Source organism: Miniopterus natalensis, chromosome 5, assembly GCF_054644295.1.
Source record: "Miniopterus natalensis isolate mMinNat1 chromosome 5, mMinNat1.hap1, whole genome shotgun sequence".
Lineage (NCBI taxonomy): Eukaryota > Metazoa > Chordata > Mammalia > Chiroptera > Miniopteridae > Miniopterus > Miniopterus natalensis.
This window is the reverse complement of record NC_142085.1, coordinates 23,165,831-23,193,220: the sequence shown is the minus strand read 5'-3', so window position 1 is coordinate 23,193,220 and position 27,390 is coordinate 23,165,831. Positions and strand designations below refer to the sequence as shown.

Here is a 27,390-nt window from a genome sequence, read left to right as displayed (position 1 = left end):
CATTTAAAAATAAAAGAGTGTGCCTAGTCATCCATTTTTATTTACCTCATTCAGGGCTGTGTGCCTGAATTCTGAGCATTTATGGTTCATTAATTTGGGAAAGTACTCGGCGTCTTCCGCTTGACTGTGGCCTTTCTCCCTCCATCTCCATTGCCTCCTCGAGCTCCTGATAGACACCAGTGGGACATTCGCAGACTCCACATATCCTCTCTTTTGTATTTTTTATAGCTTTCTAGCTCTATTTTTGCATTCTTCTAATTCACTCATACTTTCAGTTGTCTAACCTGCTGTTTCATCCATTTCATTCACTTTTAGTTCAGTGCTTATCTTTTATTTCTAAAAATTCACTGCTCATTCTTTTTTTCATTCTATAACATGAAACACTATGGTTTTTTCATCCATGATATATGACAGTGATCTCCAAACTCAACCACTCACTATATTGCCTTTAAAAATATTCTTTAAAAAGTTTTCTTTCAGTTACATCTGGGATGTCATCCCTCTGAGAATAATATTAAATCTACGTTAAATTTCTTTACCTTTTAAAAACAAAAACTGAATGGCTTGTCGGGCATCCTGTTAAGCATCCCAAACTGGCAATTGCTGGGGTCATCTCGGGTAAATGTGTCTTCCCAGATAAAAGAAGGATTTTTAAAGGACTTGAATATAAGCTGACTTCTTTTCAGAATAATTTTTTTTGGGGGAAAACCTCACCTTGTAGTTGGGCATCAGTGATGTTGGTGTTTTTTTGGTGTGATTCATGTAGCATTTCTGTGTTTGTGGGGAGTTGGTTCTGCTATTGTTCAGTTTGCTGCATTGCCAGAACCAGACGTCAGTATTTTCTAAACTTCTTTTGATTTCTGATGCTGCATTATTGGGAAGGTGAAAGCAATTGCGCATTTCAGGGGATGAGTGTTTTTCTGTGCTTTCTAATCTCTGTCATTGTAGGGTGAGTGCTGTTGCAGTATCTCCCCAGGCACCTGACAGGCAGTTCCTCCCAGGGCTCTGGCTTTTGAGTATCTCTGATAGAACCACAGAGCAGTTGCTTTGGAAACATTATATTCTAAACTGTCTAGTTGTTTTTCTTTCCCTTCAGGCTTTCCTAAAATAGACATGTTATTGTGGGAAAATGACATTTGGAAAAACACTTAAAAGACCTTGCAATTGATTATTGAGTTTTATAAAAAAAAGTTATTTCGTTTACCAAAATACTTTGAAAAAGATATTTACTGTTCTGCTTTTTCCATTGAGGAGAGGTACAGAAAAGTTGAAACATCTGGTGAGATTAATACTTACAAGGCCTGACCATTGTCTGAAATACTTCTCGCCCTTAGTTCCCTTACAGCTGAAATTGCTTGCTCAGAAAGAAACCTCTCAGGAAGTAGCACTCCACTGTCACTTGCCCCCCTGTATCTGGCCCTGCCCTGAGGGGGTGAATGGAGAGAGGGATGCCTCACAGACAGCCTTCTCCTCACTCCCGCTCCCATGGGAAGAGACAGGAATGCCTTCCAGGAGGAGAGGCAGCTTTGGGGTTGGTTCAAAGACCAGCCTGACTTCTCTAAACTGACCCTACAAACCAATGGTGACACAGCTTTGCAGCTGGTGTAACAGGAGCACGTAGCTCTACAAATCCTCAAATGAAGCAGACTTAGGCTACAAAGCCAGAGTCAGTAGGGAGGCTGGAGATCTCTTTTTAAATTATGCAAAGGATGCTCTGGATGGAGCTTCTGGACACAAGTAGGAGCAGCACCACTTCAGACCTAGTCATGGGCCTTCGAGCTAACGTTTGGCTGGAATCATAGCAAGGACTTCTATAGTGCCTGCCTTATGCCACGTATTGGGCTAACTCATTTAATGTTCATTGCAGTGTTATTGTCCCCTTTCTGCAGAGAGAAAGTGCCGGGGTGTACCCGGGACCCAAGTCTGTACTCCAAACCATTGGACAGTACTGCCTGAAAATGCTAAGCCTTAGCTTGAGACTTTTCTCCACTAGCACTCCCGTGAAATATAAAATAAATGCTTCTTGCCAGGTATGTAGAAGCAACCTCCCTGGAGGCCTGAACAGAGAGAAAAGGACTGCCAGCATAAGAGGGCCAGGCCTAGAGTTCAGGGAGAAATGCCAGGCATACCTGTTTCAGGCTGGGCTCAGGACAAGCTGTTTCTTTGTGCTTTGTTCTTAAGAATTCTCAAGTGTACAGAGCCTCTCCTTATGACTTAACCAAAAGTGTTCCATTCAGCTGTAACCCAATGGTATTCCCCGTCATAAGGGGAAAAAAACACTTCTGGAGGTCATAGGTGTAAAATTATCTTAATGAGCATCCTTATGCTCTGGACATGAAAGGCTTGAAATTCAAAACCATGGGCTTTCACCTGACCCCCTTCCGTAATGGCACTGCGGAGATTGGCCAGCTAAACCCTAAAGGGAACAGGTACATTTAATTTTGGAGTAGCTGGTGGTTAATTTTAAAGCAAGCATCTGCCAAAGATAAAGATGCAGAATTTTCCACAGAATTCTTCATGTGTGGAGTAGCCCACTCTGCCTCCCTAAGGATTCAGACACAAAGAAGGTCAGGGGAGCTAGGAACCGCTGTCTCATGTTGCGTCTGTACTGAGAATCAGGATTGCTGGGTGCTGGTCCTCGCACTGCCTCCAAGAAGCTGTATGACTTCAGGCCATCCATTATCACTTCTCGTCTGTTTCCTTGTGAAAAACATGAGCTTCTACCAGATCTAAAAAGTATGCACTCAGAGGTTCACATAGAAACCAAGTTGTAAATTGCCGACCCCACACACTTGGTGGTGTTGCTTAGAAATGTCCCTTGATACATTTGAATGCCAGTGTGGATAGTCTGTCTCATTACCTTTCATTCCATTTCTGCGTAGGAGTTAATCACCACATGGCTCATCAGGCCCTTCTCACCAAAAGGGTTATCTTGTTGCTCTGACACCTTGGGATGTGGGGGTGAATGACTGATAACAGCCACCCATGATGACATTTTTCTGCTTATTTTTTAAGTGTTTCAAATGACCTTGTTCCTGGAGCTGCCTTGGTAGCATTCCATAAAGTACCGTAGAAATGGAGAGCAGAAGGTTAAACCTCATTGGTGGGTAAATGTAGTGTCAGATGAGGAAAGCCAACTCTCAGCATTAGATATGACTCACTCCATGAACTGCGTCATCCCAGACCCAGCTGTGGTACACGCCTAACTTTTCTTTGAATGACAAGGTGCGTGAAACCACCTTTGTTTATTGAGTTTGTCTCACGAGAGAAGAAAGCTTCTTGCTCAGTGTTAATTACAGCTCTTCACATGCTGTGGACTGATTCAAGTTTGCTTTGCTCCAAGGAAAGAGAAAGCACATATGGTTTGCAGTGATGCTGCTGTGGCTTGATTACTTGGAAAAAGCCAGGAGGGTGTAATGCTCTCAGAGTGGTCGGTGGTGCTCAGGGAACGGGCAGGTAGTGGGGAGCTGCTCGTTGTGGCCTCTTTCATTGGAGTAGTCCTGCCCTCTCCTGAGCTGATTCGAAGAAGCCCTTCCTTTATGCCTCACCTTTGTCCAGCCTCCTGGCCTTCTCCCCTGAATTTCCAGGGACTGACCAAGGCAGCCTGAGCCCTGGAGGGAAATAGTGACTGAGGTGTCGTTGACCAGAGCACTGTCTCCTCCTCAGACTGACTGGAGGTAAGGCCAGGCCTTCGAGTGGAAAGCCTCTGGAGTCTGTTACTTGTAGCCATGAGTCACCACAGGGTTTGAAAGCACAGAATTCTCTGGTTTTCTTCTGAATGGGAATGAAGGGAGATCCTGATCCTGGCCATTTATGGAGGATGCTCTGAGACTCTTAGATGAGTAAACCTTAACTCAGGTGTTGGTCCCCGTGTGTTAAGTTGTTCTATCCCTCCTGAAGCCAAGGATATTTAAGAATGGGATTTTTCATATCACGAGTATATATTGTGAGGACTGGTTTTCATCTCTTGAACAGAATTCAGATGAATGTTGTCATGTTCAAGCCTCATTAGAACACTTTCTTGCATCTCAATTCCTCCATTTGCTAAACAAAAACAAAGCCTTTTTTTCCCCTGCAAATAAAACATGAGGCCTAGAACTGGGGGACAAGAGCAGCACCTTGAGCTGCTGTCACTCGCTCAGCAGGTATTTGTTCCGCACCTCCGTGTACTGTGGAGGGGAGCCACGGGCCCCGCCTAGAGCTTGCCGAGAAGCTTCAGACAGCCCCATTAACAAGAGCTTAAAAGGGAGGGAGCACCTGAGCGAATGAGTCAGGGCCGGGTGAGCTTGGAGGAAGGGGAGGGACTCTAGGCTGGAGGGCTCCAGGGAGCAGTCATGAAGAGAATAGTTTTAACTGAACGTGGAAGGGTAGATAGGATTGTAAGAGCTGGAGGTGGGGTACGTGGCTGCGGAGAGCATTCGGCTGAAAGGAAGAAAGTAACAGTCTCTGCTTACATTCATTGTGCTTACCCTGCGTTCCCGGTGGGAGAAGAGAAGCATTGCTCACTTCATCGGCCTTAAGAGGCGGGAGTTATTTTTATCCTATTTGAGGGCTGAGGAAACTGAGGCCTAAGAAGATTAAAATAGCGTGCCCGAGGTCACCCAGCTACACGTAGTTGGGAGGCTGGGGTTTAACCTGGTTCTGGCGGGTGCCCAAACCTGCGCCCTGCCCCTTGGGCACGCGCAGTGGTTAAGGAGAGGCAGGCTTGGACCGCGGAAGCGGGTCCTGTCTGCTGTTGGTAGGGGAGGGAGGATCAGCTTGGAGGAACATTGTGGAAGAACGTGGGTACCTGAATACTGTGCCTGGGGTTTAGGGTACCCTAATTCTGAAGTCAGTGGCGAGTCACTGGAGGGTTTTCGACACACAGTTCTGTGGTTTGAGTGGCAACAGTGATGGGTCAAGCGTTGCAGTGAAGCCTGGCAGAGCTCCCGCAGGAGCCTCCAGGGCAGATGCGTGGGGGGCTCAGTGCAGCGAGGTGGCCCTGGATGAGAAGCTTCTGGTTTGTGTACTTGCCTTATGCTCAGTATCAGGAAGTTCATCATCCAGGACCTAGGTTTGAGTTCTCTAGCCTCCAAAGACAGGTATTTTAGACAAATTTGTTTTGTTTTGTTGTCATTTATGGGGGAAAGGTAAATGGAATTTTAGGTTGGTTAACTTAGAGTCAAGGCAGTCCCACCTGGATTCCTTCTGAAAGACATTTTAAGAGAAAGGAGGCGTGTGTCTGAGAGTGCCTTCTGCTAGAGTTAACAGGCCCCTCAACCTGTGCCCACCCTTGAGGTCGGCATCTATGGGGTCATGGGGAAGAAGTGGTCGTCATCTTCCCCAGAGCGGTCCCTTGCTTTCCCACCCTCGCAGGGTACACACTGGTGAACGCAGTCACCTGGACCTCTGCGTGCACACACATCAGCCGTCCATTCTGGAACGGCAAGAGACACCATAAACCAGAACAGTAGCTGGAAAACAATGATGGTATGGCCTAGAATTTTAGATTCATATGATAATAAAATTGAAAACAAGCCACAAGAACAATCATGTTAGTAAATTTTAAATTTTGCTAAGTATGGCTATTTCAAATAAAGCTATATTTTAAATTGTACAAATTTATCTTTATGAAAACTTTGCTGTGTTGCCCTTATTGTGTAAAAATTTCATCAGGAACCCTCAGTTCCCATTCTGTACCCTCCAGCCACAGAAGATAATTCATCAGTTTCCTTGTGCGGTAGAAGGAAGAACAGTGAGGTACATTGTACAAGACAGCACTTCCTTCTTCCTACCTCAGGTCTCCCAAGGACCCGCAGGCCATCAGCCCCCACCCCCAACTGCACTTTTTTTTTTTTACTTCAAAATATATTTTTTTTAATTACAGTTGACATATAATATTATATTAGCTTCAGTTGTACATCCCAGTAATTAGATACTATATAACTTACTAAGTGATCATACTGATAAATCTGGTACCCACCTGGCACCATACATAGTTATTACAATATTATTGACTATATTCCCTGTCCTGTACTTCACATCCCCATGACTCTTCTGTAACTACTGATTTTACTTCTTAATTCCTTCAGCTTTTTTACCCACCCTTTCAACCCCCCTCCTATGTGGCAACTGTCAAAATGTTCTCTGTACCTATGAGTCTATTTCTTTTCTGCTTGTTTGTTTATTTTGTCTTTTAGATTCATTCGTTGATAGATACGTATTTATTGCCATTTTATTATCCATATTTTTTATCTCTCTTTTTCTTTTCTTCTTAAAGACGACCCTTCAACATTTCCTGTAGTGCTGGTCTGGTGGTGATGAATTCCTTTAGCTTTTCCTTATCTGTGAAGCTCTTTATCTGACCTTCAGTTCTAAATGATAGCTTTGCTGGGTAGAGCAGTCTTGGTTGTAGTTCCATGTTTTTTATCACTTTGAATATTTCTCGCCACTCCCTTCTGGCCTGCAAGGTTTCTGTTGAGAAATCAGCTGACAATCGTAGGGGTGCTCCCTTGTAGGTAACTAATTGCTTTTCTCTTGCTGCTTTTAAGATTCTCTCTTTGTCTTTAACCTTGGGCATTTTAATTATGATGTGTCTTGCTGTGGGCCTCTTTGGGTTCGTCTTGTTTGGAACTTTCCACTCTTCCTAGATTTTTAAGCCTATTTCCTTCACCAGGTTAGGAAAGTTTTCCGTCATCTTTTCACATAGGTTTTCAATTCCTTGCTTGCTCTTCTCCTGGCACCCCCATGACGTGAATGTTGGTACATATGAAAGTGTCCCAGAGGCTCCTTAAACTATTTTCATTTCTGAGGGATTTTTTTTCTATTGTTGTTACCAGATGGGGACCAGACCTGGAGCAGGTCTGCCTTGGGTCCGTCAGTAGTGTGTAAGTTTTTGACTTTGTTCAGGAAATATTTCACAACATGAATCCAGGTGATTTTGAGAGTACCTTTATTAAAGCTGGGGACAGTGAAACAAAGGAAGGGCTTACAGTAGAAGAAGCAACAGGAGAGAGACAGAGAAAAGGGGGGCCTTGGAGACAGGTTCAGGGAGTAAGCCCGGGACGAGCTGCCACAGCCTGCTGCTCCCTTGGTTGCAAGTCTCATGGGGACCCTTAGAGAAAGAGAACAGAGATACGAGTCATGGGTTTGCTCTAGTGAGAATGCACCACGGGTAAAGTAGGTTTATTAAAGCTAGGGACAGCCCGGCGGGGCATGGCTCAGCGGTTGAGCATCGACCTGGGATCCAGGCGATTGGGGTTCAATTCCTGGTCAGGGCACATGCCCAGATTGCAGGCTCGATCATTGACTCTCTCATCATTGATGTTTCTATCTCTCTCTCTCTCCCTCTCCTTTCCTTTCTCTGAAATCAATGAAGATATATTTTAAAAAATAATAATAATAAAGCTAGGGACAATGAAACTTTGAAGATTAAAGCCATGAGGAACCTTGGTCTTGAAGCTTTTTATCTTTCTTTGGCTGGCCAAATCCTAGGGGAGATCTCAGGGGAGGGTCTTAACAGAATATTCATTAGCTTTGCAGGTGTCTCCTTCAATATGTTGATTCATCAAAATGTGTGTATAGAAGGGTCAGAAGTTATTTTCTGGTTAGTTTTATTTTCAAAGAATGTCAACAAAAGAGGGCATCAGGACCAAGCCATCCTGTCCGGGAACAGTCTCAACGTGTAAACCCTTTGCTCTTAGGTGACCTTGATGAGGGAATATAAAACCTTGTGACTCATTAGCTGGCTGTAAATTGTTCAAATCGTTTGGCCTTGTTTAATTATTTGGCTCAGTTTCCCTTATTTCATGTGTCAAGGAATTTCCATAGCTTCTTAAGATCCTGTCACTTCTGATGGAGTGTTTTCTGCTGCCTTGTCTTCCATGTCTGATTTGACCCTCTGCTTCATCTATGCCACTGTAGGTTCCCTATAATGTATTCTTCACTTCAGTTAATGTATTCTTCATTTCTGACTGGGTCTTTTTTATGTTTTCTAGTCCCATTTTTATGTTTCCCATCTCTTTGTTGACGTTTTCACTAAGCTCATCTACTCTTCCCCTAGACTCCTTGAGCATCCTGATCACCAGTGTTTTCAACTCTGCATCTAGTAGATTGTTTCCATTTTGTTTAGTTGTTGATCTGGAGTTTTGTTCTGTTCTTTCATTTGGGACAAGTTTCTTTGTCTCCTCATTTTGGCAGCCTCCTGTGTTTGTTTCTATGTATTAGGTAGAATTGCTACATCTCCTGGGCTTGGTAGAGTTACCTTATGTATAAGGTGTCCTGTAAGGTCCTGTGGCACAGTTCCTCCCCATTCCCCCGAGCTGGGCACTTAAGGTATGCCCCCCATGTGGGCTGTGTACACCCTTTGGTTGTAGTTGAGCCTTCGTTGCTGTTGGCCCATCATGTGAGGGATTTACCCCCAGGCCAATCAGCTGCAAGGACTGGCTGTGACCACCCTGGAGGATCAGCTGTGCAGGAGCCCATCCCATGGAGCAGTACTTACTTCAGTGGGGTTCAGCTGCCCACTGAATCTGCCCCTTACGTGTGTCATTGTGGAGGCGGTTGGATGGTGCTTCATTGTGGTGTGGTCTGAAGTTCTCAACCAGGAACACTGGCTCTGGGGCTCTTAGCGGTGTAGGCCAAAGTCAGCCGCTGCCTGCGTTCTGCCTGGAGCCACCCAGCATGAGCTACAGAGCGATCTGCAGATGGCTGCTACTTGTGCTGGGCTTGGAGGTGCCCAGGAGAGGCCAAGCTGCAAACCAAGGCCAGCTGCTGGTGCCGGGCCTGCGGCCACTTAGCTAGAGGTACAGGCATGCTGAGTCCAGATGCTGCTTTTTTAAGAGATCTTAGGAAAGTCTGAAGCATGAGCCAAGACAGGCCATTTGTATGGAAAAGCCACTGGAAACAGCTTGAGTAGACCTGCAAGTTGGGTGCTGTGCGGTCTCGGAATCACCAGGGTGGGGCAAACAGTGTGAGCCAGGGAGCCAGGTTGATGGAGACTCAGATATGATGCCTGCCTGCCAGCTCTGCGGGGAAAGGGCTCAGCAAAGGAACAATGGCTTCTGCCAGCAGTTCTGTCTGGGAGAAAATTGCCGCTCTAATCCTCACCCTGCAGCCATACAATTCAGTTCCTCCCTGTGTGTCTCTGGTACTTTTAAAGCTGCTGCCCCAGCGCTGGAGCTCAGAGGGAGTGAGTCCAAGTAAGTCCCTGTGTGGGCCCTTGGAGGAACTGCCTGGGACTCCAGCAGCCCTTCATCTCACTCAGCCTCAATTCCTGCTGGTTTTTATAGCCAGAAGTTATGAGGACTTCTCTTCCTGGCACTGGAACCCTGGGCTGGGGGCATGGTGTGGGGCTTGGGCCCCTCGCTCCTTAGGGGGGCCTGTATAGCTGAGATAGTCCTCTTGATTTTTTCACCACACGTATGTGTGGGACCAGCCTGTTCCACGTCTCCACCCCTCCTATCAGTCTCAGTGTGGCTTCTTTATATCCTTAGTTGCTGGACTTCTCCCAACTGCACGTTGGACTCAGGCTTTATCTTGATTCCTGGAACTTCTGATAGGTCTGCATGTAGTATGCTTATCTAGCCATAACTTTAGAGAGTTGTATAAGACCAAAAGGATAATATTCCTTCTGATAAATTACCTTGTGGGTGCTGGTCTTTCGAAGATCAGATCAAGAAGTCTTAACATAGCCATTGTAGAAAATTAGAACAGAACCTTTAGAGAGATTTAGTCCACCCTTGTCTTTTTACAGTAAAACAGCCAAGGTCTAAGGGAATTAGCTGCCTTGCCTCTGGCCCTGGCACTTCTAATCCTAAATGCTTTCATCATAGTATGACGAAATCCCGGTGCTTCCTAATTCCAGTGCTTTCATCATAGGATGACGCCTCCCCTTAGGTGTACTCTAAATCTCTGTGCTGATCTTCGGCCATGGAAAACTGTGATAACTCTTAATACTTTTTTATATATAGAAGATGGCAAAGCAGAAGGAAACAACAAAAAGGAAGTTAATAGAACACTCAGCTTCTAAGCAGGGTGTTCAGTGGCTGCACCCACTGCCAGGATTTATTTCTGAGGTCAGACTGGGGGAAGGTTTAACAGTGTGTCTTTAGACCCTTGCAATCCTTTGTTCCTGAGGGAGTCCTTGGGCAGGGGCATGGGGGGAGGCTCTGGAGTCCTGTTTTCTCAGTTACATCTTTCTCAAGGCACTAGTATGCAAATCATATTTGAAGTTAAAGAGCTCGAAACCAGTTGTTACCACTCCTAGTTACATCAGTTACCTTGAGAGCTTTGTAAAAGCTCCTCAGAATTGCGGTTTAATGGTCTGGGGGGAGGCTAGGCCTTAGCAAGTTTTAAAAGCTCCCCAGGTGATCCTGTTAAGCAGCTGGAATGGGAACCACAGCTCCCAGCCAGCGGTTCTCAGACTTTAACTGCATCAAATCACCTGGAAAGCAACCAACGTGTTATCGCACCGCTGGGCTTCACATCCAGAATTTTCTGATTCAGTGAGTGTAGGGTGGGGCTTGCAATTTCGTGTTTCTAACAAATTCCTGGGTGATGCTGCTGCTGCTAGGTTGGGACCACACTTTGTAAACCATAGTATTAGATTCTTAAAGGGTCTGCAATCTAGGACTTGGAGGCCCTGCCTTGGTGGTCCATCCCCAGAGTTTTCATTCTGAGGGTCTGGGGTGGGCTCAAGAATTTGCGTGTCTTATAAGTTTCCATCTGACTAATGCAGCTGGACTGGGAAACGCACTTTGAGAAACAGGGTCAGTCCTTGGGTTGGATACCGGGATGAGATCGGGCACAAGGCAGGCCACCTCAAATGTCTCCCCATCTGGTGCCAATTGGCCACCAGAGGCACTATCACCAGGAAAACTCGAGGTTGCCCTAGGCTTCAGGAGGAGGCAGGGAGCAACAGTTTACATGGACAAAGAATAGCATCTCGAGGGTGTTTGTCTAGAACATAGTAGACAGTGGACATGCAGAGGGGGGTCAAATCAGACCTTCCCTCTGGACTGGTGGAGTGGGACTGTGGCTCTCCTCTGGGTGCTCATTGTGTGCACATGAGGAAACTGAGGCCCCCACAGTGAGCTCCTGATACTGCAGGTCCGTAACCTAGAGCTTGCACCCTGATTCTGGGGTCCTTTCTGTGACACCACAATGCCTGCTCTGCTGTAGGTGAATTCTGAGGAATGGGCTCAATTTCTTCAGTCTGCAGAGGTCTAATGCATGGATCCAGCGGATGACACAGCAACAGGAAGCAATGATGAGGCTAGACTAAATTATCCCGAGGCTACAGCAGTGGTTCCCGAAGTGTGGGCGCTTGTTAGAAATAGGAATTCTTAGAACCCTGCCCAGGCAGCCTGCTGCTGGGGCAGAAACCCTGCCAGCGATCTGTTGTAATATGCCCTTGAGCTGATCCTGGTTGGACTCAGGTTTGAGAATTAGTGGGTGAGGAAAGCCTGCGCTGTGATCTACCCTGAGGCCTCTGGGGGCAGGGCTGGGAGCCTGTGGTTGGGTTTGGAGTTGGCAGGGCGCTTGTGATGGCTTCGGGAATTGAGCGCTCTGGAGGAAGTGAGCTTGATAAAAAAGCAGCTTGGAAAACTGCATCCTGGAGTGCTTCCTGGGTCCACTCATTCTGTCACTGGGTCCACCCTTGTGAAATTGAGACTCAAATCATTTCAACTTATACTTAATTCACACTCCCCTGTTGTTATGTGTTTTGCTCAGAGCAAACTTGCCTCAGCCAGGTCAATTTTCAGTGATTCTGAAACTAATGAACTTTTATTGATTAGGGCTTTAATGGTTCTGATAGTGTTGGTAATTGGTTTTTCTCCTTTTTTTCAGTTAGTGACAGGAGTATGGGAAGGCAAATACAACTTCTTCTGTCAGGGCACACGCAGCGCAGGAGAAGCAGATATGAAGGTACTGTCCCTCTTTATTATTTTAAATCTTTTTTTTAATAAAGAAATTGCACAAAAGACAAAACGGCTTATAACCTCACTGTCCAGGTCATCCCTATTGACATTTTAAAAAGAATCTTAAAAAACGTTATGTACACATAAGATGAAATTTGAACCACATGAAAAGGTATAAGATGAAAACTAAAGTTTTCTTCTCTGCAAAAGTAAGTCCTCAACAGTTTTGAGGGAGGAAAATGCATACATTTATCAGTATTTGTGCAACATTTATGTGAGCAGGATCATAGAGTAACATCTTAAATGCTTTATTGGTTCCTTTGAGTGCCCTCTGCGTGGTGGCCCCAGATTCTGACTCCCACTCTGGAGTGCTTTGTTCTTACATAAAAGGCTGGAGCGAGCTCAGCAGGGCAGTCATCTCCTTTGAGCACCTGTGTGGCTTGTTCAGCTGGGCGGGGACCTGACACTGACAGTTTCAGTTCCTCTTCTTCTTTGCCTCGTGCCCTGCCACCTGCCCCATGCCAGCCCCTGGAATCAGGAGTGCCTTTCAGGTGGCTTCTCTGTCCCAATGGCTCTGCAGGCTCCTTCTGAAGAAACAATCCTGTTTTATTAGAGCCTTAAAGGGTGTCAGCGGCCCTTTCAGAACCTGCTCTGTTGTCATTTCAAACCTCCCCCCACCCCCAGTCATGCTCTTTGGGGAAAGCCACCTGCAGAATGACCAGTGCTCCCGACTGCCAAAGGGCTGTGGGGCCAGCAGGGTGCTTGGGCTTGATTCCAGGATGTCAGTAAACATGTCAGAGGAGATGTTTCAGAGGAACACTGACGCCCTTCCTCCTAGATTATCCGTGTCCTCTGGTGGTACTACTTCTCCAAACTCATCGAGTTCATGGACACCTTCTTCTTCATCCTGCGCAAGAACAACCACCAGATCACGGTCCTGCACGTCTACCACCACGCCTCCATGCTGAACATCTGGTGGTTCGTGATGAACTGGGTCCCCTGCGGCCACTGTAAGTCTCACGGACGGGGCGGGGGGGGGGGTGTGAGGAAAAGCGCTGAATTGGAACTAATGCTCTTAGACAAGGAGCCGTTTCCATAGATTTCTAGGTCAAGCACTTGAACGTGGTGTCCGGGATGCTGCTAATGATAGTTTGCGTGGCCTGTGTGCTCAGTACGTGGCCAAAACCTTTCTCTAGTTTAGTAAATGTCCTGTGCTGATTTTGGCAAGAGGAGGGAAATTATTAATAGAGTCCCAGCCTGGGGCATATTAAGAAATAGGGACAGTACTTCCTGTCACACAGGGCAGCTGTTCCAGGTTATTTCCAATTGTTTCTGTACGATTTGGAAGGTGTTTGACTGACGGGCAGGCCGGGAAGATGGAATCACGCCTTTGAGTGAACCCCAGAGAGCAGGGCTAATAACAAGGCAGAGCTTCAGCTACGCGTTGCGTCAGGGAACGCGCACGTGTTCTAGCATCATGGCCCTCACATTCCATGAAGCATGTTTAGCAGGATGTGGGTGGCTTTGGGAAGCTTATGACCTGAACTCTCTCACAATTGTCAGAGAGTAAGTTGTCACCTTCCGGTTCGGCTTGGGAGTTATCACAAATGTCCTAATCAAAATTCCTGTCATCCATCACTGACAAATTTGAATGAGAACCTTTGCGTCTATTCTCTTCCCCCCTCCCCCCCTTAGGGATAGCACTGCCCTTAATTCACTCAGCCCACCAAGACTCAGTCACAGAATTTTAGAACTGGAACAGACTTTCCATATACAGCTCCTTTCAGCTGAAGAGAAAACTGAGGTGGTAGAAGGGTTGGTGCACTCGGGGTGCAGGCCCCTCACTACTGTTGTTTCTTTCCTCACCCTCGATACTTTATAGCTGTGGATTAACTGGCTTAGCTTTCTCATAGAAACACCACCCCCTTACCTTTGAAGAGTGCTTTAAAGTTTCAAAGACCTTACAGGATGACAGATTTTAACCTGGCCCATGAGAAACAACCAGAGAATGGATGTGACTTGTCCAAGATCACACAGCCAGTTGCTGTCATAGCCAGGGGTCGAATCTCATTCCCTGCCCCCAGCCTTGTTCACCTCTGACTGCACATGGAAAGCCAGATAGCTTTGTTTGGTTGCCTGCTGTGGAGGAGGAAGACAGAGTCTAAAAAAAGAACTTGGGGATCCGACTGGAAATTAAAAATCATCTGATAAAAGGCGGGTCTTTCATCTCTAAGGAACTGGACTCTGAACTGCATTAGCAGTAAAAATATATGGTCTCAGTACTGCAGTCCTGGGGAGTAATTAGGAGGTGACTTCAAAGGCCTCTCCAAGCCTTGGCCCGTGTGCAGCCAGTGTGCAGAGATAGCTGGCTTTGAACATAGCGCCCGTCGCAGTCTTCCCAAGCCTTCCACTCAGCACCCGGAGGCCCCGGGCTTGCAGAGAAAAGCAGCTGCCTCTGGGAGTGGGTGAGGCTCTGGCAGCAAAGCCTTTAGATGTGTGGGGGGGGTGGCAGGTGCTTTCATGGCTTCCGGGTTAGATACCCACCTGGAGCTGCCCCTGACCCTAGGCTTAAGGCTGCCTGGCCACGTGGAAACTGAATTCCGATTACACATCTGTGTAGCGCTGCTGCAGTGTTTGCCAGCCCCTGTTCAAAATAATCTGATTTCAGATTTAAAAAGGATCTTGGATTGTTTTTCTTTTTTACCTGTTCCGAATAAAACACTGATGCACCCTCCTCTCCAAATCCTCTCTGTCCCTGCAGCTTATTTTGGTGCCACACTTAACAGCTTCATCCATGTCCTCATGTACTCGTACTATGGTCTGTCTTCGGTCCCTTCCATGCGTCCGTACCTCTGGTGGAAGAAGTACATCACTCAGGGCCAACTGGTGAGTGCCTCAGCCTCTTTCCCCAGCACTCGCTGCTGGGGGTACACAGAGCTCTTCCTGGGGGTGCTCCTGCTGCCTTCCTGGCTTGATTGTTGTTCAGTAGCACCTACAATATGCCTTTCCCACCCTTTCTCATGTGTTCCAATTAAAACTCCATGAGATGGTCAGAGAGGGAAATTTTCTTAATTTTAACCAATGGAGAAACTGTTCCCGTGGGCATACAGCTAGTTGAGTTGCAGAATGAGGACTGGAGTCTAATTTTCTGACTTGAAGTTCAGTCCTCTGTTCTTCGTTTGTAAACAAAGCATGTGTGCATATGTGTGTCTGTCTGTCTAGGTGTCCACTAATTACAATCCAAAATCCAAAGTGAAAGCTGTTTATCTGTGTTCCCAGGAGTTTCAGAAGGAGCCATGGAGGGGCATGAGTCCAGGGTGCTTGTAGCTTCTTAGGCAGCGGGTATATTTGCTAAGGCAGGTGCCAGGTGACCCTTCAGCTCTCTTGTAATGGAGCACCTGTTGGTGAGAATGACACCTGCTGTGCTCCAGACGAAGCCCCCTTCCCCAGGTTCACCAGGCCAGGGCCCCCCAGCAACTGTTTGCACCTGGTGGTCATTTCTCACCATCCCTTTCTTAAGCACTCCCTCACTGGCAGTATCTCATAGACCCCTATTCCTCTCCCCTCATGAGTTCTTCCACAACTCATCATTCATACTGTTACTAATGATAAACGCTGACATTGTGGAGTCTACTTATGTTGGGCACTCGTGCTTAGTAAGCCGTTCTACACGAATTGTTCCAATAGCCTGGTGTCATGTTATCATTACCCTTTTGCAGAAGAGGACACTGAAGCAGTAGGCCCAGACTAGCTGACGGGGGGCTGAGACATCAACACATACCTGCCCTTGCCTTTTAACAGGTTTTCCAAAGAAACCAAGGGGATTCAGATCCCTCCAAGTTGATTGTAATTTTTCAATATTTAAAAATAACAACCTGGGGGGGGGGGAATTGGAGACGATCTGAACTCCTGATGTGTTTGACATTTCATTATCACTTCCCATCAGCTGTTGTACAGTCCTTGTGTTACACTCGAAGAGCAGCGATGAGATTGGCTTACACTACACAGCCGCTGGTCCACCGAAGCAGAGTTTAAAAGAACTGACTGGGGAAGTTGGCCCTTAGAGGCAGAAGATAACACCCAGTTTGCCGAGATTTTAAGCGCCACCTCTAGTTATTACTCAGCCAAGGGTACTTACCTTAAAAAAGAGAAAAATAAGAAAAAGCAGTTCTTTATACAGTAACACTGGAGCTAGGCCCAAAATGTAGCTGCAGAACCCTGCCCTCTGCTATTACTTCTCTTGTAAGATGCTCCTCCGGTAGCCACACTTTATTTTAACACCTTGCTGGCGGGTCACAGTATACACATGCTTCTGTGTCCGAACATTGCTGACTGGTCACGAGATGACTCGTGTCCGCACTTACATTAATTTAAGTCATTTTAAACACCTTGTTGACCTTTCACGACAGAAGAGTAGCCTGCCGCATGGGTGAGTTCTGGCACAGAATAACTGGTCAGCAAGGTAACACCCTTGCGTCATTTTTTTCAAGCACTTCTACATGCTTTTCAAGATTTACTCGTCAAAAATTTTCTGTGGACTTTGCATTATAGTCCGATAAGAATTTAAACCTACTTATCAGCCTTCACCAAACCAAAAGGGAACACAATTAAGGACTAGGAAAGGTGTCCAGCAGGATCGGACATTCTGTAGGGACATCACTGGTTCCCTTTAAACATGCACCCCACGCCCTTTCTTCCTCCCTAAAAAACACACACACAAAAAAAAACTTGCATCTCTCTCTGTACTATGTCCCTGAAGTTTCCGTGTGTATTTTGGCTGTGTTGTTTTTTTTAACATTTTCTTTTTGTCTCCAGCTTCGTTGAGCATAATTGACATATAACGTTGTATGAGTTTAAGGTGTACAGCATAGCAATTCAATTATATGTATGTATTAGGAAATGATTACCACAGTAATCACCTCACATAGTTACAGGTTTTTTCTTGTGATGAGAACTTTTAAGATCTATTCTGAGCAACTTTGAAGGATGTAATACAGTACTGTTAACTGTTCCTTGAATTTCAGAAAAGGTGGTTTAAGTAGCTTGGAAGGGAAGAAGAGTGTATATAAGACAAATACAGAAAGATGTATAGTTTGGGATAAATTTAGCATATGCTTCGTGTTTGTGGTACCTACAGAAAGGTTCTAAGTGTAATTCACAAGTGGGGGTGCAGGGTAGAGAGCCCAGTCTGGCGTGGCCCCTTGTCCATGGGCTGTACCATGGGCTCAGCTGTCCCCTCTCTCCCATCAGCTTCAGTTTGTGCTGACAATCGTGCAGACCACCTGCGGGGTCATCTGGCCGTGTTCGTTCCCTCTTGGTTGGTTATATTTCCAGATTGGATACATGATTTCTCTGATCACTCTCTTCACAAACTTCTACATTCAGGTAAGTCTCCCTCGTCGGTGGCAGTTGGGCTTTGGGGCTTTATCACAGAGACCCTCACCTGTTCGTTTAAGGGGGACATGTAGAGGCCCTGCCTTGTGCCGGGCACTGGGCACTAATTTAGTCACAGTGACAGGGCAGTCCCTGCCTTTGGGAGGGAGGATCACTGCTAATGTAGAAGATGCTATATCTTTCCTGGGCCTCCCAAGTCCTAGATTTTTGGAAAGGGAGGCTTGGGATTTATGTGGAAAAGCAAAACTGCTCAGGAGGTTCCTATATCACTTCCCTGAAGACCTGCGGCAGACACGTGGTAAGTGATTTTCAGTCAGAAGTCTCACAGCCCTGCTGCCACCGTTAAATTAAATGTCTGAAGAAATTTCCATCACAGTCTATCAGCTATAGATAGAAATCTGCCCTTTGTCCCAGTTTTCTTGCACATCCACTTCTCCAGTTTGGAGGCTCAGTTCATTTCCAAGTGCATGATGTAATGCGGGTTTTACTCACAGAAGGGTCCATTTAGGGCACATTATCTCCGGTGGAGCCTGACCACTTTGCAGCCACTGCAGATTGCCCTGCCTCCCATCACCCCTGGGTGATGTATGTTCCGGCTCCCGTGGGCAGTGTCTGGTTCCAGGGCGGGCACAGGAGGTCAGGGGCAAGGACAGAGACCACGGCCACCAGGGCAGTAGAGCCTGGTCATGTCCAGCAGCCACCTGGCGGCCCCGCCACGTTTCCTCTTCCCTCTGCCCTCCTGTGCTCTGATTCACACACACCGGGGCTGGCATCTTGGAGTTGAGTTCACATACCGATGGCCTAGTAGTGCGTGCTGCGCTTTGGGACGTTTCATCAGGACAAGGGAGTTAAAGGACAGGACCCCATGAAGGTGCAATAATGCTGACGTTAGCTGCTTATAACAGCCATGGCACTTTGTACACAAGGGCCGAAATAGCTGCTGAAGTAATGAGCACATCTTTTTTTTTTTAAACTTTTTAAAACTTTGTTGTTGTTAATCCTCCCCCGAGGATATTTTTTCCATTGATTCTTACAGAGTGGAAGAGGGGGAGGTGGAGGGAGAGAGAGAAGCATACACGTGAGAGACATATCTGTTGTCTTCCACATGCACCCCTCCTGGGGCCAGGGATGGAACCTGCAACCCAGGTACCAGCCCTTGACTGGAAATCGAACCCGAGACCCTTCAGTGTGCAGACCAACGCTCTAACCACTGAGCAACCTGACCAGAGCAACTTTTTTTTTTTTTTTTTAGAGAGAAACATCAATTTGTTGTTCCACTTATTTTTCATTCATTGGTTGAGTCTTGTGTGGGCCCTAACCGGGGATCAAATGCATCAGAACGACGCTCTAACCAACAGAGCTACCCAGCCAGGGCCTATTGAGCCTTTTCTTGAAGACAAGGGCTATGAGTTCCCAAAGACGTACTACAGACTAGGAGAAACCAGTGGGGTCACGTAACCCCTCTCCTCTGCCATCCAGATACTGAAGGGGCACAACAATAAAGTGTAAATTGACTTTTCTGTTTAATTTTTAAAATAGTATTTTTATTGCAGCCCATGACTCAGTGAACTATAGGCTAAGCCTCAAAAAACAGAAGAGTGATTGAAACCAGTGGCAAAAAAAATACCCAGAAATGTTCTCATGGTTGCTCGACTACAAAAATTCCTTCTTGATAGCATTGGGCCCTGAAGGGAAACTGGGTTAGTGTTAGGGGTGCCACCCTAGCACAGTGCCAGGTCACCTGCTGCTATCTGCCCCTGTGTGTTTCAGACTTACAACAAGAAGGGTGCCTCCCGACGGAAAGAGCACCTGAGGGACCACCAGAATGGGTCCCTGGCCGCTGCCAACGGACACACCAACAGCTTCTCGTCCCTGGAAAACAATGTGAAGCCGAGGAAGCAACGGAAGGATTGAGGTTGAAGAGTTGCAAACCTCCAAACCACGTCGTCTGATTGTAAGCACAGTATGAGTTGTGCCCGATGCTCGTTAACAGCTGCTGTACCTAGTCCGGCCTACAATAGTGTGATTCACGTAGGACCTTTTTCATCACTTCAAAACCCCTAAAAAACATATATAGAGTAGACAAGTAGGCATAAGATTTTTAACATTTCTGGGCTCTCGCCGACCCCTGCGCCACAGCGCGGAGGGAGTGTTATTGTAGTATACGACACTGCTGTTGCCTTATTAGTTATAACATGATAGGTGCTGAATTGTGATTCACAATTTGAAAACACTGTAATCCAAACTTTTTTTTTTTTACTGTAGATCATGCATGTGATTGTAAATTTGTACAATGTTACAGTAGAGAAACACACATGCCTTAAAATTTTAAAAGCAGGGCCCAAAGCTTATTAGTTTTAATTAGGGTACGTTTCGAGTTTTGATTCCTTTTCAATAGCTCTGATTAGAAAAATCAAAGACCATGATTTATGAACTAGCGTGTGACACATGATTTCAGGTGACTTGTACATGTGAAGTCAGAAACGGCACCTTCGGTTTTGTAATATTGGCTTTAAATCAGGCAGGCTCAACTCTAGTGGAACAGTCAGTTTAACTTTTTAACAGATCTTATTTTTTTATTTTGATTGCCACTATTAATAATGTAAAAAGGGGTGGGGGGCTCTAAAGCAGTCTTGATGAAACTTAAATATATATTCTTTATCTTCAAGATTTTAGGAAGTGTGTAGGATGAGTAGGCCATGTTTAAGTTCTGAAGTGCTCAATGTTTTTATACGGGAAACAAAGCCCATTTTGCTTCCACTTGTTAGAGAGAGGAGATAGATTTTTCAAGCGCGAGGACTGATTATATAACATTTGACGGACTCCCACAGATGAGCAGTGGTTGCCAGGGTCCAGATGCAGATTGATTTCTGTACTGCTATCTATGTTGACACAAACTTCCTTTTAAAATGTGCCTAGCTTACCAAAATTAATAAAGTGTGGGGGGGCAAAGGACCTTCCCTAAAAAAAATTTAAGGTAAAATTAAACAGATAGCTACAGCATAAGAGAACTGGGAAATTGGATAGAGATCATTTGTTTAATGTAACTCTAGTAGCACTTGTCATATTTTTTCTGCTTAGAATCTAAAGATTTGTTCAGAACCGCTTGTTTAAAAAGAATAGACTACTTATAAAGTCATGTCTCACACCTTTTCGGAGGCAATGGTCAAACAAATACAGACTTGTGTGTGTGTCATTTTAAAGTGTCAGCATTTAGTCTCTGAATACCTTCTCCATCGGGGAAAAATATTCATGGAACCACTCGTGACACATCTTAGAAAGTCATTGACAATGTATAAACTAATTGTTGGTTTGATATTTATGTAAATATCATGCTTTAATTTTGCACATTCATATTATAGGGAGCCAGTTGGTTCTCTAGTTAGTCTTGTGGGTTTTCTGTTGGAAGGAGTCACAGCATCTGTTTTCATTTACCTTATCAAGTCTAGAATGTGTATATTTGTAAATGTACGTCTTCCCAGGTACTAGTTTGTGAAAGTCTTTACATATTTCAATACAGAAACTGTAACATTCAGTAGTGTGCTGTCAAAGTGTGCTTTAGCTCATCTGGATATACCCACACTCTTCAATAATGTCTGAACATTAATCATTAAAACGTTTTTGATTACCTGTGCTTGCGCTGTCTGTGGTTTTTGTGTTGCCGATTATGAAGGATGAGACAAATCCACTTTCTTCACCTTCTGGGGACTCACATGATGGATGTCCATAATGCAGTGTGAGGTCATGTTGCCCAGCGCACACGAGGAGGGCTTTCCACACAGTAAGGCATGGTGTTGGTCCTACTAATTCTTTCCTCTCTGCCTTTTCCCAGTTCCTCCACGAAAGTCTAACTCTAAGAATTCTCCTTTTTCCTTTCTTGCTTCTCTCCCCCTCTCTCCCCGTACCCCAGGCTGTTAGCCACTTTCCTAAGTAGACCAGAGGTTCACACTTTCTTAATGCAGAGAGCCAGACAGTACACCTCATTTGCTGACCCCCTACTCTAAAGTAATGAGGTCCCGCCTTGGTACTAAAACTCTATCACTTTCTTTGCCAAAGACCATTTCCTGTCCCATATCCTGGCTTCTCCCAGCCCACCCCATTGTGGCCTTTCAGGTCCATCCATGTCACAGTGGGAGTGATGACATGAGGGGCCCCTCTTCCTTCCATCTACTTTATATCACACAGCTCCCAGTGTAGGCTTGGTTCTGGCATCTGAGTCCCTTTTAGTTTGTCAGTATCACCTTGAAAATGTCATCAGAAACTGCATTTGGTATTTGGGATATTATCTGAAAAGTACAAAGGACGATTGGAGGTTTGCTGGTGATGATTAATCATATCCTGTCTTTCCCCTTTTTAAGTCCAGAACAAATTGAAAAAACAGGACATAGAAGCCAAACTAGTGGAAATCAAAATAGCCCATCCTTTACTGAGAAGACTGGATTGGCGGAGCTGAGATCACAATAGGACTCTCTAAATATCCAGGCTAATATCCTATTTACATAAGCTTATCATCACTGATACCAGCCACATAAGCGGTTTATGGCTGCCTCTCTCCTGATTGCTGGTCTGATGGTGAGCTGGTAATTAAAATATTTTATATATCAGCCCTGGAATTTACCCACCTAAACTACAAGCTCCCCTTGTAGTATCAATTCTGCCCTGATCTTACCACGCCAAGAAAGTGTGCTCAGTGGCATCTCCCAGGCTTGGCAACCAGAGCGTCGCCCTCCTCCCCTCAGAGAAGTGAGTGGGGAGAGGGCGAGATGTGTGTCCACACTTTTCCCCCTCCTGTGTGGAAGTGAGAGGGCCAGTTGGCTCACCTGTATGGAAAAGGGATACTCCCGTTTCCCCTCTTTTTATCAGCCTTGCCATTCATGTGGAAAGGCAGGAGAGCCTAATGTGAGACTGGGATTTGGGGCTGATTGCCTGGTTGGAATCCTACCTGTATGACCTTGAGACACATGCTCTAACTTGGCCTCAGTGTTCTCATCTGCCAAATGAGATAATGTGAGCTCCCACATCATAGGGTCGTTAGGAGGGTTAAATAGATAAGAGATATAAAAAGCCCTTGGAATCACGTCTAGCACAGAGTAAACTACTGAAGTGTTAGCTGTTACCTTCAAGATGGTATTCCGCTCAGTCCACCTCACTGGTCTATCAGCTGCACTGTCAGCTACTGTTTTACTGTTATTTCCTTGGCTGGTAGCTCTGGTAATCCTATCACAAAGGGAAGGAAGTCTGTATGACACTTTCTTTGTTGAATCAAGAGTTGAAAAGAAGCCAGCAATCGTTAGGAGTCAAAATGTTCACCATCTATATTCCAGATATGGCCAGAAATTTACAGTTAACTCACCATCCCGCAGTTTCTAGAGTTTACTTCATTTCCCTTTTGGAAAAAGGCTGTGTTTTCGATCTCCAGTCTTCTAGTGTTCATTGTTTCTCCAGAGCTCTGACAGCAATACAGCAGTCCCACCCGCAGGCTGTTTCAGTACCTGGGGATATTTCATCGGAACTCATTTTAAACAGGTGTCTCCTACTATCCCCTCATCAGCCTGAGATGTCAGATTCTAACCCGATTTTTCTCTACACTGTTCATTTGGAGAAGGGTGTCCCTGATGGCGAAGACAATGCTTGCCTTTGTTTGTTCTCTGCCCTCATGGCATTGTACCACCAGTCCCTAGTTATCATTCTAAACAGATTTAAAATGCATTTTCGTCATCGTTGACATTTTTAGGAGCTCATCTTCTCTCTTTTGCAATCTACTTATGGCACTCACCCAAAGGGAGAAAGCTTCTGGGCTGATTTTTGCCATTGTTTTTGTGGGATGTCTGCACCCGGCTTATGGTCCAAGGTCATGGAAGACATGTCGGGCTCCAGACTGGAAGCTGTAGGAACAAGCAGAGTGGGACCCAGTAACTGATGATGTAATGGTGGCAGAGGACCAGTCACATGGCTGTCAGTGGTTGTCCCTTTCTCAGATCATCCAGACTCTCCTGAACGGTGCTTACTGCACCCCCATTGCCTATTTATGTTCTTGAGTTGACCAGACCTCTGAAGAATGTGCCTGCTCCACTGGGAGAGGGCTTGGTGCAGAGGACTGAGCAAGGTGTATCGAGCGAATGGGGATCTGCGAGAAATGACTTCAGTCCCTACAGAAGCCTTTGCTACATTGGGATCAAACATACCTACAGATGACTTCAGCACCGGATGGTTTATGGTGAGTGCCACGCGATTGATAGAAAACAACTGTAAGAGTCTGGGAGAGAGAACTCTTCTTGCAAAGTGTGAAGAGGAGTCTGTGAAACAGTGGGCTTAGCTGAGCCTGCAAAGCCAGTCTGGATTTCAGTAGTTGGTGACTGAAGGTTCCCTGGGAGACAGCATTCCAGGCACAGGAGAGGGCATGAGGGAATGATTGAAGGCTGAGACAGTGAGAGCACATGTCACTGAACTATTGAATGTATGGGGGAAACTGCTCGTTTTTCATATAAGAGGTAAAGAGGAAGAGGGTGGAATTTGGGTGTGTGCTCATAGATAAAATGAATAGAATGTTGCTTAGATATTCCAGGGGAAGTAGTAATTATGCCTTACATACTCATCTTAGCTACACCTCCTGCCCAGATGCCCTCTTGCTAAGGAGGAGCAGGAAAGTGACTGTGCCAAGAATTGGGACTCACATCTTAGTTATAAATTGATGGGAATCATCTGTCAGATGGACAGATTAAAAGGGGGCCTCAGCCCTTCTGAAAATCCCTCCTAACCAGACATGGCATTTGAAGTCTGAAAACTTGGGGCACCTGAGGACTGTCCATGGGTGGGATTCCATGTTGGTTTGTAAACAAGAAATGTGTAGGCCATTATGTAAACACATATTGCTACTGGCATTCTTTGTTCAAACAATGGGCATAGATGCAGATTTCCCTTAACTGATGAATTTGACAGTGTTTTAACCAAGGCAAATTGTACGTCTTCCCGTTGACAGTGTTTCCAATCAGACAAGTGCCTATTTGTAGCAAAACATCAACCCAGGTTCCAGCAACCTCAGGCATCCTATACTCCCGCATGAAATGCTAAGGTTGTCAGTCATTTGGAAGGCCCCGTGACCAGGGGTTGACCCACCTGTCTGCTCACTGTGTTGTTCACGTGGAGCTCCAGCCATCTGCTGTAGGAGTCCTGGTAAAATGTATTTCAAGACCAAGACCAAAAGTCACACATATCCCTATAAGGGAGCAGTAGGAATCCAAATCTTAAGAACACAGTGCCTTTCTTAAAGGGGCACCAGAGAGGGGAATTGTTATGGCCCCAAGTAGACCCTAAATCCCACCCCTTATTTTAGACCTGGGTGCGATAGGGTGTGTGTCTTAGGGCACAGGCGCACTCCTATCTGTGCTTGAACAGGTCTGCATGTTTGGAGGTGATATCTCATACTTGTTAGAATAAAGGCTTGCTATTGATCATGGGACTGAAAGCGAGTTCACCTCACTTTTCTGAACCTCAGTTTCCTCAATTGTAAAGAGAAATACAGGGTGTCCCAAAGAAACGTATGCACACTTTGAATACAGTGTTTATTAAAATGCATTTCATTTTCAAAATGTGATAGAATCTATAGCTATCAGCTCTTAAAATGTGTATATAATTTTTTGGGACACCCTGTATGCATGCTTAGCTCAGATGGCTGAGTTTAAATGCAGAAATGCAATATAAAGTGTCTCGCACAGGACTTTACAGTAACAGTCACTTATTTATTAAGAAAAACCAAATTTGCCCGGCCAGGTGTGGCTCTGTGGTTGAGCATCGACCTAAGATCCAGGAGATCTGGGTTCGATTCTCAGTCAGGACACATGCCCAGGTTGCGGGCTGGATCCTCAATGTGGGGGGTGCAGGAGGCAGCTGATCAATGACTCCCTCATCATTGATGTTTCTATCTCTCTCTCCCTCTCCCTTCCTCTCTGTAAAATCAATAAAGATATGTTTAAAAGAAAAACCAAATTTGTAAGCAAAGAAGATGGTGCACACTGATCAATTTTGCATCAGCTTTCAAATTCTATTACTCAACACAAATTATTTCCACCAAGCTATATGAGCTTTTGGTGGGGGAACTCAAATTTCTTAAAAAAGAAAAAAAAAAGATAAATTGAGACAACTATTATTTAGACAGCTACATAACACTTATTTTTTTTTCTTTTCAGTATCACAGTAAACTTTTGAGTCTAAGCTTCTCCAGACGCTAAAGAAAGGTGGTTCCAAATCATCTGGGCCAGGGATCAGTACATAGCATCTCAGAAATGTGTTGCCTCCCCCAACCCCTGCTCCTGATTCTAGGACAACAGGATGCGGGCATACTCTGCTCTGGGCGCTTTGCCAGTTGCAGGGGAAACAACAATGAAAAGATAACCTCATTCTGGAAGAAAGACAAATGAAATTATTATAAATTCTAGGAACTATTCTGAAGGAAACAACCAGAGTACTAGCACTGAGAATAGCCTTAGGCACTGTTTATAACAGATTATTTTGAGGTATAAGGAAGGATATCGGAATTGTTACCTATGTGTTTAAGTTGGTAGTTCATCTTTTCAAGCTAAGGGGTCATTCTACGCCTTCTCTAGAAAGTCATCTCGAAGTTGTTGATAGGTCTGTTTTCCACCTGAGTGAGCATCACCATGCATGAGTGGGTCCGGCCCGTGGCTCTGACAATTGTGTGAGCACTCAGGGACTTAGCAGCTCCGGCTGCCCTCGGTTGCATTGCCCACACATGATGGGCAGATATTAATAACTTGTCATGTGAACTTGTCATCATAGGGTTATCTCTTTGAAGATTTTTTAAAGTGACAATTAAGGATTCAAGTGTAAGTGAAATCCAACCGTGAACAGTACTACCAGTGCCAACCAAGGGCAAATGGGTCAACGAATGCTTTTCATGCATGGCGATGGCACATCCTGTCTGGCAGCTGGCAAGGTTGTTGAGTGAAAATAAGGCAAATCTCCATTTCAGAAAGTCTAAAATGGGGTGTGTGCGTGCCTTTGTGTGTGCGTGTAGGGGGGCGGGACTTTGTGCATTATAACCTCACTCCATTCTGGGAGACGTAGTGGAGATTCTAGATAGCCCACTCGATTCTAAGATGTTTGAGGGCAGGAACTGTCTCTTATTTGTGTCTACACCCCTCACACGTGCCTGGTACAGCACGAAACACACAGCAGACGATCAATAAATGTTTTGATGAGTGAGTGGAAGTCCTCAGGAAGGATTATACAGTGTGGTGCAGAGTAAGAAAAACAGGCTGTCCAGCCAGTTAGATGTGAGTTTAAATCCCACCATCACTCAGCCATGTGATATGGACTGAAGGTTTGTGTCCCCTTCAAATTCATATGTTGAAACCCTGCTCCCCAGTGTGGTGGCACTAAAATACGGACTTGGGGAGGTAATTCGAGTTAGAGAAAGTCATGAGGGTGGAGCCCTCAATGAGTGGGATTAGTGTCCTTATGAGAGCCACAGGAGCCTGCTTCTCACCGCTCTGTGCCATGTGAGGCTACCATGAGGAGCCAGCCACCTGCAACCCAGAAGAGAGCTTCACCAGGACCTGAGCCTCAATGGCACCCTCCTCTCAGACTCAGCCTTCGCAATTGTGAGAAGTAAATTTCCATTGTTCATAAGCCACCTAGTCTATGGTACTTCATTATAATAGCCCGAATTGACTACAGCACAATATGGCCTTGTCAAGTTTCCTCACCAAAAACTCAGAATGATTCTCTAGGATTGAAATACATATAGATCACATGGTCTACAGGGGGACTCAGAAGGAATTATGATCCCCACATAACAGTTGGCGATGATATGAGGTGGTTCTAGCAGGAATGAAGTCAGCTTCCACTAAAAATCTCATCCTAGTAGACCTAGGATGCCAGAACAGCTCATCATCTGGATTGTAAAACCACCAAGAGGGTGGGCCTAGCAGCTGTTGTGACCATTTTACAGGACCCAGAGACTCTCCCCAGAATCCCTAAGTGCTTCCAGTTTATAATGAGTGGGTACTTGGGAAAGAGCATGGACCCCTTAGGGCCACTAGCTTCCCTCTGCCTTGGGGCCACCTCTAGACAATCA

General features: G+C 45.6%; 1 protein-coding gene across 1 annotated transcript in view; it reads left to right on the top strand.

The window, feature by feature from the left end:
* ELOVL5 (ELOVL fatty acid elongase 5) overlaps positions 1-20,928 on the top strand; it is a 74,084-nt gene extending 53,156 nt beyond the window's left edge. The window contains exons 4-8 of the mRNA XM_016198046.2: positions 11,830-11,907; positions 12,739-12,910; positions 14,662-14,786; positions 17,151-17,285; positions 19,065-20,928. Of these exons, the coding sequence (XP_016053532.1) occupies positions 11,830-11,907; positions 12,739-12,910; positions 14,662-14,786; positions 17,151-17,285; positions 19,065-19,208 (654 nt within the window). The 3' untranslated portion in view covers positions 19,209-20,928. The remainder of the gene's footprint in view (positions 1-11,829; positions 11,908-12,738; positions 12,911-14,661; positions 14,787-17,150; positions 17,286-19,064) is intronic.
* Positions 20,929-27,390: the final 6,462 nt, after the last annotated feature.